The 9,918-nt window shown below is 36.3% G+C and overlaps 1 protein-coding gene across 2 annotated transcripts; it reads left to right on the plus strand.

Annotated features, from left to right (window-relative positions):
• Nucleotides 1-914: 914 nt before the first annotated feature.
• On the plus strand, nt 915-9,653 carry LOC117915582 (putative E3 ubiquitin-protein ligase LIN). Of its 2 annotated transcripts, XM_034831173.1 has the most exons (9): nt 921-1,536; nt 2,301-4,008; nt 4,799-5,044; nt 5,138-5,165; nt 5,252-5,900; nt 6,765-6,909; nt 7,713-7,973; nt 8,489-8,798; nt 9,260-9,653. In XM_034831173.1, the coding sequence occupies exons 2-9, from the start codon at nt 2,320-2,322 to the stop codon at nt 9,376-9,378; spliced, it is 3,447 nt and encodes a 1,148-aa protein (XP_034687064.1). In that variant the 5' UTR covers nt 921-1,536; nt 2,301-2,319; the 3' UTR covers nt 9,379-9,653. The 2 variants fall into 2 exon arrangements, with proteins under 2 accessions (XP_034687065.1, XP_034687064.1); XM_034831174.1 differs by lacking the exons at nt 8,489-8,798; nt 9,260-9,653 and adding an exon at nt 7,010-7,057 and having other exon boundaries at nt 915-1,536; nt 7,713-7,794.
• The last annotated feature ends 265 nt before the right edge of the window (nt 9,654-9,918 follow it).

Here is a 9,918-nt window from a genome sequence, read left to right on the forward strand (position 1 = left end):
AGAATCTAAAGGAGTGAAACTATAACTCATAAAAATTTTACTTCATAGTGTAGGTTATTTTTTGTAATCCAAATTTATTTGGTCTTATAGACTTTTGAAAATAAATTTGAGGATTTTGAAAGTGGAAGTACCAAGATGCAAAACTTGAAAATTTATCTTAAGCTAACTTGAATATGAGTTTTAAAAATTCATTGATTATTGTTTTTTCCCCCATTATATAAGATTTTATCTTTTATTGCTCTAGACCAAAGCACAAGCTTGTTAATTTATTTACAAAATTCCTTAAACTTTCTATCGTGACACTTATCACTAGTGTGACATTTTCTATGACAAAATGAGTATGTGTTCATATGCCTTATAGATTTTGGACGATAGAAATGACCTTTTTAACTTCAACAAAGTCTGTATTTCTACCACTATGAGTGGTAGACTCATTAATAAATCTTAGACCTCTCGTCACTGTAAGACTTACCTAAATTTATTAATTCATTCAATAATTTAGTACCTGATTATGTTTATTCCTTATTACAAGCTAAGTTCTTTTTCAACCCTATAATTTTAAAAGTTATAATATCGTTGTTTTAAGCACACTTCAATGTTTAGATTCAATAAACTTAATCTTATTTTGTTTTTTAGAATTTAATTTCTTAATTATATCAAGTAAGTTAAGATTTTTGGAGTCCAGGATTTCAAGCCTACCATACCATGCATATCATGGTTCTCAAACACTCAATTAAATTCATTTCAACCGGTTATAAATTAATTATAACCGATAATATCTTTGAAACATATGATGTGTTTGATTTAGTATTAAAATGAAATAAAATTGTTAACTTAATACAAATCAAATGTATGATGTATCAACGATCCAAATCAGGCTCGTCTGCATTCTTTTATTTTATGGTAAGATCCAGCCCAAGGATCAAACAAAGGCTACCTGCAAAACGCCAAATGGAGAGAGGAGGGAGGCAACTAACTATTGAAGGCGGCAGTTGGAATCAGTTGAAGCTTTGAAAGGGTCAAGCGAAGCACCATTTCACTATGTTCGCCTTCATTCCTTTGTCTTCACCGTTTTGTCACTATTCACTCTCCCTCTTTGCCTTGTTGTTCCCCATCGTATTCTTCCTCCGCATCTCTCTCTTTCTCTTTGTTTTTTTCTCTTTTCTTGCAGTCCTTTATAGGGACTTCCACAATGGAATTTTCCCCATTCAGCATCTTCTCTATTGTTCTCCTCCCAATATTCTTCTTCGATCACTTGAAGAATTCGAAGTTTTTCTCGAAGCACAGGGAGCCGAAAAGTGGGGAGTTTTGCTGGCTCCCAAGATTATCCTCTAATCACTTGAAGAATTCAGAGGTTTTTGATTTAAAGCAAGCTGAAATTGGGGAATTTTTTTCTGGTTCTCAGCTGGGTTGGGGGTTTCAGCACTGGGAATTTGATGGGGTCTGAGAGATACAAGCAGGGTTTTTTATAGTTCATTGGATTTTATGAAGAAGTTGGCTGAATTCTGAATTGGGTCTGTGACAAGGAGTTCAAAGGTTCGAGTAAATGACATTTTTTTCACTGAACTCTTTCTTTATGGTTCCTAACCCATTGTTTTTGTGAATTTGATTTCAATTTTGTTCTGTTGTAAAATGCGTGAAGGATCAATAACAAGCATAGATATAATCAACTATTAAGTCGGATGTCTTCATCTTCTGGATTGTAGCATTTTGAGGTTTCAACCTTGTAGTTGCTTTTTCTGTTTCTTGATTCTAATTGTCTTCATGATTCACGGGTGGAGAAACTTTGATAGAAAGACTAGGTATTTGAATAAAACGTTGAGACATATTTATTCAAGTTTCAAATAATTGGATGTTTAGTAGAATTTGTTGCCCATTATGTGTTTGATTGCAAAGAAAAGCTCAAAATGGTTGGGAAATGTGGCATATATGCAGTGAATTTTAGCTTTACATTTCCTGGTTCTAAGTCTTTCTAACAGTTAGTTTGAATCAGAAGAATAGATACTTAGCAATGAACTGCTCGACCACATTTTGAATCAGGATTTTGAGTGATATTTTGAATTGTCAAAACAAGCTTGAAGTTGACAATATAAAATTTCTATGGTAGATATTTAGCTTGAAATGATTTAGTCATAGCAATGCTTAAATAAGTAGTTTTTAGAGAATTTAGTTTTTATCTTCTTTGTTTCCCCAATTGGGTCTCATCTAACATCTGCTTTCCTTTCAATGGATCCACAATGACTGTTTTGAGCAAAAGATTTACTGGTAGTTTTTCTGATCTTGTTTTTGTGTTGAGGAAGGTTCTAATCTTGGCCAAAAATGGCATCTTCATTGGAGGATCTTCTTGCAGAGGAGGGGTTTCAAGGAAGGAGACTGAGGACGACACCTAGACCTTCCTTTGCATCAAGGGCTGTAAGTATGCCACTTTACCCTTTCCGAATCAATTGTAAGGCAGATGCTGGTTCAGTTGTTAAAATTCAGACTGCAAGGACAAGGTCCAGTGTGTCTCGATACACTTCAGAAGGTGAAGCACCACCTACTGATAGAGTGAAGGGGACGAAACAGAAGGATAGCCTTATTAGAAGAGAGAAATTAGATCGAGAACCAAAGAAGGAACTGAATAAGAGATTTGAAGAAAGAGAGACTAATGATGTGTTTGAAGATTTTCCAGGAAATGAGATAGTTGAGGTAGGCGTGGAAGAGAATGGAAGATACAAAGATATATATTCAGATAAGGTGTACAGCCCCAGAAAGAGGAGCCATAAATTTTCTCATAGAATTGTTGAAAAGGAGAGAAATAAAGAGAGGTCAGAGAAGAGAAATAGCAGTAGCACTAGTTCTATCAAACATTTGCCTGCACAAAAGAGTTTCAGCAATAATCACAATAATAACATGAAACAACCTCGTACCTCTTTGAACAGGTCTCGTAAAAGTATGGAGAACAACAAAATATTTGATGAGAATCGGGATCAAAATCATGATAGTTCTGTACAGGTAGTCTCTGAACCTGCTCTTGATGAAGTTGCTGTCCAAGCCATGGTCTCCATCATAAGCGGTATTGTCAAACGTTTTCTTACAGACCAGGATTTTAGGACTTTGCTTCATCATAATTGCTTCTCTTCTCTTAATATTATTGATTTGGAAGAAGGTGAAAGTACTGCAAGCAAGGTCATAACAACACTTGAACAAGCAATTGAAACAGTAGAACTTGTTGCTGAGGAGTCTGCCAGTGGAAAAGACCTGAAAAAAGCTTCTTTGCAGCTCAGTGTAATTGCGGGTTTGAGCTCAGACGATATGAAGGATGGTTTTACATCTGGGGTTCCAAATTGCAAGTTGTCAGCTTGTGCTCATCTCTACCTTGGTCTGATATATAAGCTACAGAAGAAGGATAAGGCATCGGCAAAGCATATTCTACAAGTGTTCTGTGATTCCCCCTTCCAGGCTCGGACCATGTTGTTGCCAGAGTTATGGGATTATCTGTTTCTTCCTCAGCTTTCACATTTGAAGGTGTGGTACAATCAGGAAGCTGATTCTCTAGCAGATGCACCTAGCAGACAAAGGAAACTTGAACTTCTTGAAAAAGTTTACAATGAAATTCTGGATTTGGGTACCCATCAATTTGCAATTTACTATAAGGATTGGCTCACTGAGGGGGTTGAAGCTCCTTCAGTCCCTTCTATCCATGTCCCTTCGGTGTCTGTTCGGGGAGTTGATCAGGGAAGTTCACAGAGCCACTATCAAGAGCTAGCTAATCCACTCGGTCCTTTCTCAACTCAGCCAATGGTCAGTAAAAAACTGTATAATACTGTATTTGGCAACTCAATCCAACCCCGAGTTGGTGAAATGGAAGAGTACGGGGAGGCAGACTATAATTGTATGAGAAGCTCTGATGATTCTGCTGTTGAGGATAAACAAGCACTGACACACTTCTCTGAATCAGTTAAACATACTGACCAACATGCTAAAGAGCACCTCATGGAGAATCCTTACGATGAAGCATCTCATCCTGTAAGTAGTTTTCTCTGAATCTTTTATCTTCTGCAGCATGTCATTTTCTACAGACCTTTATTGTCACCAAATTAGTTGCTTTATGCAATACTGAGATATGTGCTACTTGAATCATTTGAACATCTATCATGCTATCATGCCCACATCAATGAAAGACTTCATTAATTCTGTTTTGCATCTCGGCAAAGTTGAGTTCTAGCTTCTGGTCGATTTAGCTGCATTCTCTTCATGCTGCGTGGCTATTTCTGTTTCCATTTTTAGTCCTACATTTCTTGCCTAATGCCTATGTAGTAAAGCAGTAGACAGTAAAACATTTTGCATATCAAGGCTCGGTTAATAATGGACCTCTGAGAAAATTGTTTTGTTGACCTATGAAACTCACTCCAGGGCAGGCCTTAACCCTAGAGGCTCGCCTTGTACTTGTGATGTTTGGCTCAAACATTACCTATAATTAATATTTTCATTTATAATGTCAAATGTAAATAAATTTCAAAAGCCCTCTGTGGATCTATCTCTTATTGAACTTTTCCTTACTAGATGGAAAGAGCTTGAATAATTTTCTTTAAAGGGCCTTTCTTTTGTTTTATTTATTTTTGTGTCATTGTGGGGGAGGGGGTGTTTTCTGTGATGGTTTGTTTGCAACAGAACCTTCAGTTCCGTCTTCACATCTAATATCTTATTATGTGAATAAAATTCTTATCGCATAGTTTTGTTTCTATCTTGGTCTTGATCCTTTTTTTTAATATAAATTTCACAATTCATGCTTCCAAGAATTTTGATATTTCTGTAGGAAGATGGACACTTACTGGAAGCTGAGGAATCAACAAGGTTGCATGGAGTGAGTGCTCCAGGGGAAAGAGATCCTAGTGATGAAGTTTGTGACTCTCATATAAGGCAGGTCCCTCCAGGAAGCTCCCACATGTTCCATGCACCTATACATAGAGCGAATGAGTCAACTCTCAGGACTCTAGCAAGATCAGTTTTTGACCTGCACATTTCTTCACAATCAAACAGTGAAGCAATTTTTCATCCCAATGTAATGAGTTCTTTAACCATTCTCTTGTCTTCTTTATTGTGGCAAATATTATTCATTTTTGACAATTTCTTCTTATACTTGTTTGGAGTGCAGCAAACTAATATGGAGTCCTCTGCTAAAGGTGAGTTAATGAGAACAAGATCAAAATGAGGGCCTTTTATATTGAACATTTGGATGCACTGTTGATAGTTCCATTTCCTGATGCAGATTTACATGGAAATTGTCAATATTTCAATGAAGGATCATTTTTCTCAAGCATTCCCCAGGATTTTATTTGCCCTTTGACTGGACGGTTGTTTGAAGATCCTGTGACCATTGAAACTGGTCAAACTTTTGAGCGACATGCCATCAGGGAATGGTTTAATCAGGGAAACAGAAACTGTCCAGTAACAGGAAAAGCATTGGAGGGTTTAGGTGTGCCACTTACCAACTTTGTCTTGAAGCGTGTTATTGATGGCTGGAAATCTGAGAACTGCAGGCATCTCTTGGCTTTTGCCTCTAAGGTAGAGGGGAGCTCTGGGGAACATGGGGTTGAACCAAAGGATGAGACAGCTATTTACGCATTAGAGCAGTTTCTTAGTGGTTCTAGCAAAGAAGAAAAATTAACAAATGCCAAACACCTTATCTCTGTTGGAGGTCTGCAGTTTCTTACTCGAAGATTTGAATTAGGAAACTTGGAAGAGAAAACATGTGTAGCTGCACTCATGTGCAGTTGTATTGAAGCAGATTACAGATGCAAAAATGAGATAGCAAAATATATTAAAAAACCGTGTCTTCTTGAGCTACTTCACAGTAAGCAGGCTAAATCAAGAACAAATGCAGTGTTGCTGTTGACTGAACTTATATGCATGCACAGGTATGTAGTATTTAATATTGGTAAGAAGTGTCACATATTCTCTTTTAGTTGTTTCCATTGCTATCAAATGCAGCTCATTGTGGAAATTCACTTATAATACTGTGGAAACAACCCAATAGTTCTGGCAACAATCCTTTCCTTAGTCTTGTCAGATTGGTGATCATATTGGCTGTGGTTGACTTTTATTTGCTTTCTGGATATTCTAACTTGTTGGATATTAGAGTCAAAATATTCAATGACAAAAAAATTCCTGATGGTGCTTGATGTCATTTTAAGTCTTCTTTGGTGGGTTTTTGTTCATGTGAATGTGTTCACATATAGGAAAATCGGGCAGAATGCCACTTATGTTTTGTTGGACGTTTTTTCAGAACTTTTTTGCTTTCTCAAGATTCTATCTGTAAACACATTGTTATTGATCTTGCACTGTTTTGCTCTGTCTGTTAAACTTGATAGTTGTAATTCATTCCTCTCACCCACCCTCTCTACATCCACACATTCAAACACAGACATTGCAATAAATACTAGTGGGTAGCCTTCACAATTGTAAAAGTGCATTGGACTTCATTTTGTTTCCTTGTCAAGGGTGGAACAAACTCTTCTTATGGTGAAATTGTTTTTAATTTCCTTTTTTGTGCATCATGTCTGATAATTTATGTCAGTAATATAACGAATATACAGAATGTGCTTGCCTGAGTATATCATATTGGAGATGGTGTTTAAGTACTAGATGAGTAATCTATAGGAGGTTTACTTTAAGAAAAATGAACAGCAGTACTGGCAAGAATATGTAGTTTTCAATGGTTATTGGTATTGACTAATTGTTCTGCACCTTTTAATTCCTCATAATTCTACTTGTCAATACAGGTGGAAAGATGTGACATTGTTCTTGAGCAGCTTTCAAAATGAAGGGATCATGAGTGCTATGCATGTTTTGCTTGTGTATCTTCAAAGTTCTTCACCCGAGCAACGGCCCTTAGTTGCTGTTCTCCTTCTACACTTAGATCTTCTGGTATGCTCCTTAAATAAAATTTGATAGTTCAATGTGATTTTTCTTAAACTTATATTCTGATTTTTCCTTTTCTTCTTACTCCCATGCCATTCTTCATCAGACCCCTTTCTTCATAAGCACCACTTGAAACCTCTGAACAAATTAGTAGGTAAGATATCGGGGAAAAATGCAATCTGATAATTGACTATTATTTCAACAAATTGAGCTGTATCACAACATGGATTTTCTATTTTATGCTTCCAAGTGCTCATTTGATCAAATTTTGGTGGTGAACCACTGAAGATCTCATTAAATACATTCCATTCTTCTAATTTCAAGGTTGGGATCATCTCTTAAATGCTTAGTAACACTTCATAAAAACTATGAATTCAGTCACCAGTACCTTTATGTTCTGTTTGTGGTGGGAGCTCCCAATGTTAATACCATTGCATTCATATACCATATATGGATTTAAATAGTTGAAAATAATTCACAGCTAGTTTCCGTTGTGGGGCAACTAGTGATTAATTGCATTTCTTCATATTTTCAGGAAAGAACTGCTTTAATTGAAGCTTGTTGTCTGCTTGAAAGATAAATGGCAGTGACCTAACCTGACTATTTAAGATTTCATTGTTAGAATTATCTTGCTTTGATTAAACAAGTGTTTCTGTCTGCATCCAAAAACTGCCATAACCTATTTCTAGAAATTGTGTTCCCTGTTAATCATTGTTTTGTTAATATCTTGAAGGTTTACTTTTGTTTTTGCGAATGTCTCAAAGCTGCATGATCAAAGATTTGTCTATTGGAACTGCCTTGTGTTGCAGGTAGAACCTCGGAAGTACAGCATATACAGAGAGGAGGCTGTTGATGCTATTGTAGTGGCTCTTGAAGGCAGCTTAACTGACGAGAATGTCCGAGAAAAGTGTTGCAGGGCACTCCTAATCTTGACGGGGCATTTCTCTTTCTCTGGGGATGTGCCCACAGAGAAATGGATCCTAAAACCAGCTGGACCTATGGACAGTCATGATTTGAGTTCTTGTAATAATGAGGAGAATGGTCTATTAGTTGATGGAACCATTTCATTGGTAGGTTTGATCACCTTTTCTCTATCTCCCCTCTAGTTTTAACTTCTACCAATGCTTTTCTGTATTATTGAAATGCAAACCTTTCTACAAATATAACTACTTTCTTAATTTTTGTTGTCTGACCAAGATTATATCTTTTAATGCACTACAACCTTCAAATGGAATCAACAGCTGTGTGGTTTGAAAAAAGAGGACCACGTGTTTCTATAAAGAATGCAGACCACAATGTCCCATTTGTCTTCCTGAATGTTAATATAGATTTCAGCATAATACTGCCTTTCTTTTCTGTTCTTTTCTTTTTCTCTAAAGAATCACTTCATTTTGATTGTCGGAAGTTATTAAACTGAAACATTGTCTAGAAATTTATATTAACATTTAATATAAATGTGTTCACATATAGGAAACTTTCTAGAGCTGTACTCTTTTTCTGCTTGACAAGAGTTTTATTGAGTGAAAAACTGGTATTGTTTAAGAAATGGAAGTGTTCACTGAAGTTTTGGTATGTCGAAATTCAGGATGCTGAAGAACAGGCCAAGGAAGAGTGGTTTAGGAACTTATCAACAGTTCTGCTTGGTAATGGACAGAAGTCATTCTTGGAGGCAATTTCCAAGTGTTTGGGCTCTGATAGCTCTGAACTGGTGAGGGTGTGCCTGACCACTGTGGCATGGTTGAGCAGTGCTCTTAGTTCACTATCAGATGCTGAATTCCAGCTCTCCGCCTTTTCAGCTCTCATCTCTAGGCTGAGAGATAATTTGGAAAACAGTGAGCAGATTGAACACAAAATTCTTGCCTCTGCGTCTCTGTTAAGTTTCAGCAAAATACCAGGTAATGCAAACATTAGAAAACCTTACATATTTCTATTTTTTGTAGCTTTAGCAGGCTTTCATATACCGACATAAGTAGCTTCCTAAAATCCAATACAAGTAAAACCACTTTTGCAGTTCTAAAGAAAGATTTTTCTTTATGACCTTGCTGCTTGTATTAAACTTTCCAACACCACCACTTGCTTTTCCTACAAATTTTCACATGCAACTCATATTAGGTGGGTTATGATCAGTTGAATATAAGGTTTGAAAATTTTATCAATCTTAGAACAAAACTTTGCTAAAAATCAGTTGGATCAAGATCATAGTCACATGTATTTTAACCACTTGCATTTTCTAGGTGGAACCCGATGTGTTATTTGAGCTTCTAGACAAAGAATGAACTATATGTCTGCAACTCAGTATAATGAAACTTAAATGCAAAACTACTGCTAATGTTATTGCTTTTTATACCTGTTGCAGAGTGCAGGGTACTCTTGATGACGATTGCAGAAGAAATTGTGGTTCCTTTACGAAGCCTTGTACAAGTAACATGGACTGCAAAACATCTTTATACCGCTATTTCTGGGGAAGATCTGTAATCTAACAGGAAATGAATGCAGCTCTTCTTCTAAACATGATGTGAGTTTTCGGGCAGTAATCACTCTTCTTGTGAGTATTATGATTGAGGTATTTGCTATCACCAACCCCCCTTTAAGGAAAATATGTCGGTGTAAAAGCTCTATTGCTTTGAACTGATGATGTTAACATAATATATATACCACAATGACAGAAGTTTTGTTGTGTTAAACCCAATCTGTATATTGGTTAATACCTCTGTATTTGCATTTTAAGGGTCCAGAACTTTATTGGTGTACTTGGCTTTGTGATCAGAATCTTAGAAGAGGTTGATGGAATTTCTCCTTTCTCACCTATTTGTTAGTGGAGAGTTAGAAAATATTACATCAATGTATCTCCCTTGCAGAAAACTTAGTAAATTTTTAGGGAAATGATCAAACAGTTTGAATACAAGAAAAATCAAATAATTATAAACCCTTCTTTGTCACTGCTGTAGCTAACTATTCGCTTCTCCAAAGAGACTATCAACATAATCATCAAATCTCTTCATAAATATAAGAACA

This window comes from Vitis riparia, chromosome 6 (genome assembly GCF_004353265.1).
Source record: "Vitis riparia cultivar Riparia Gloire de Montpellier isolate 1030 chromosome 6, EGFV_Vit.rip_1.0, whole genome shotgun sequence".
Lineage (NCBI taxonomy): Eukaryota > Viridiplantae > Streptophyta > Magnoliopsida > Vitales > Vitaceae > Vitis > Vitis riparia.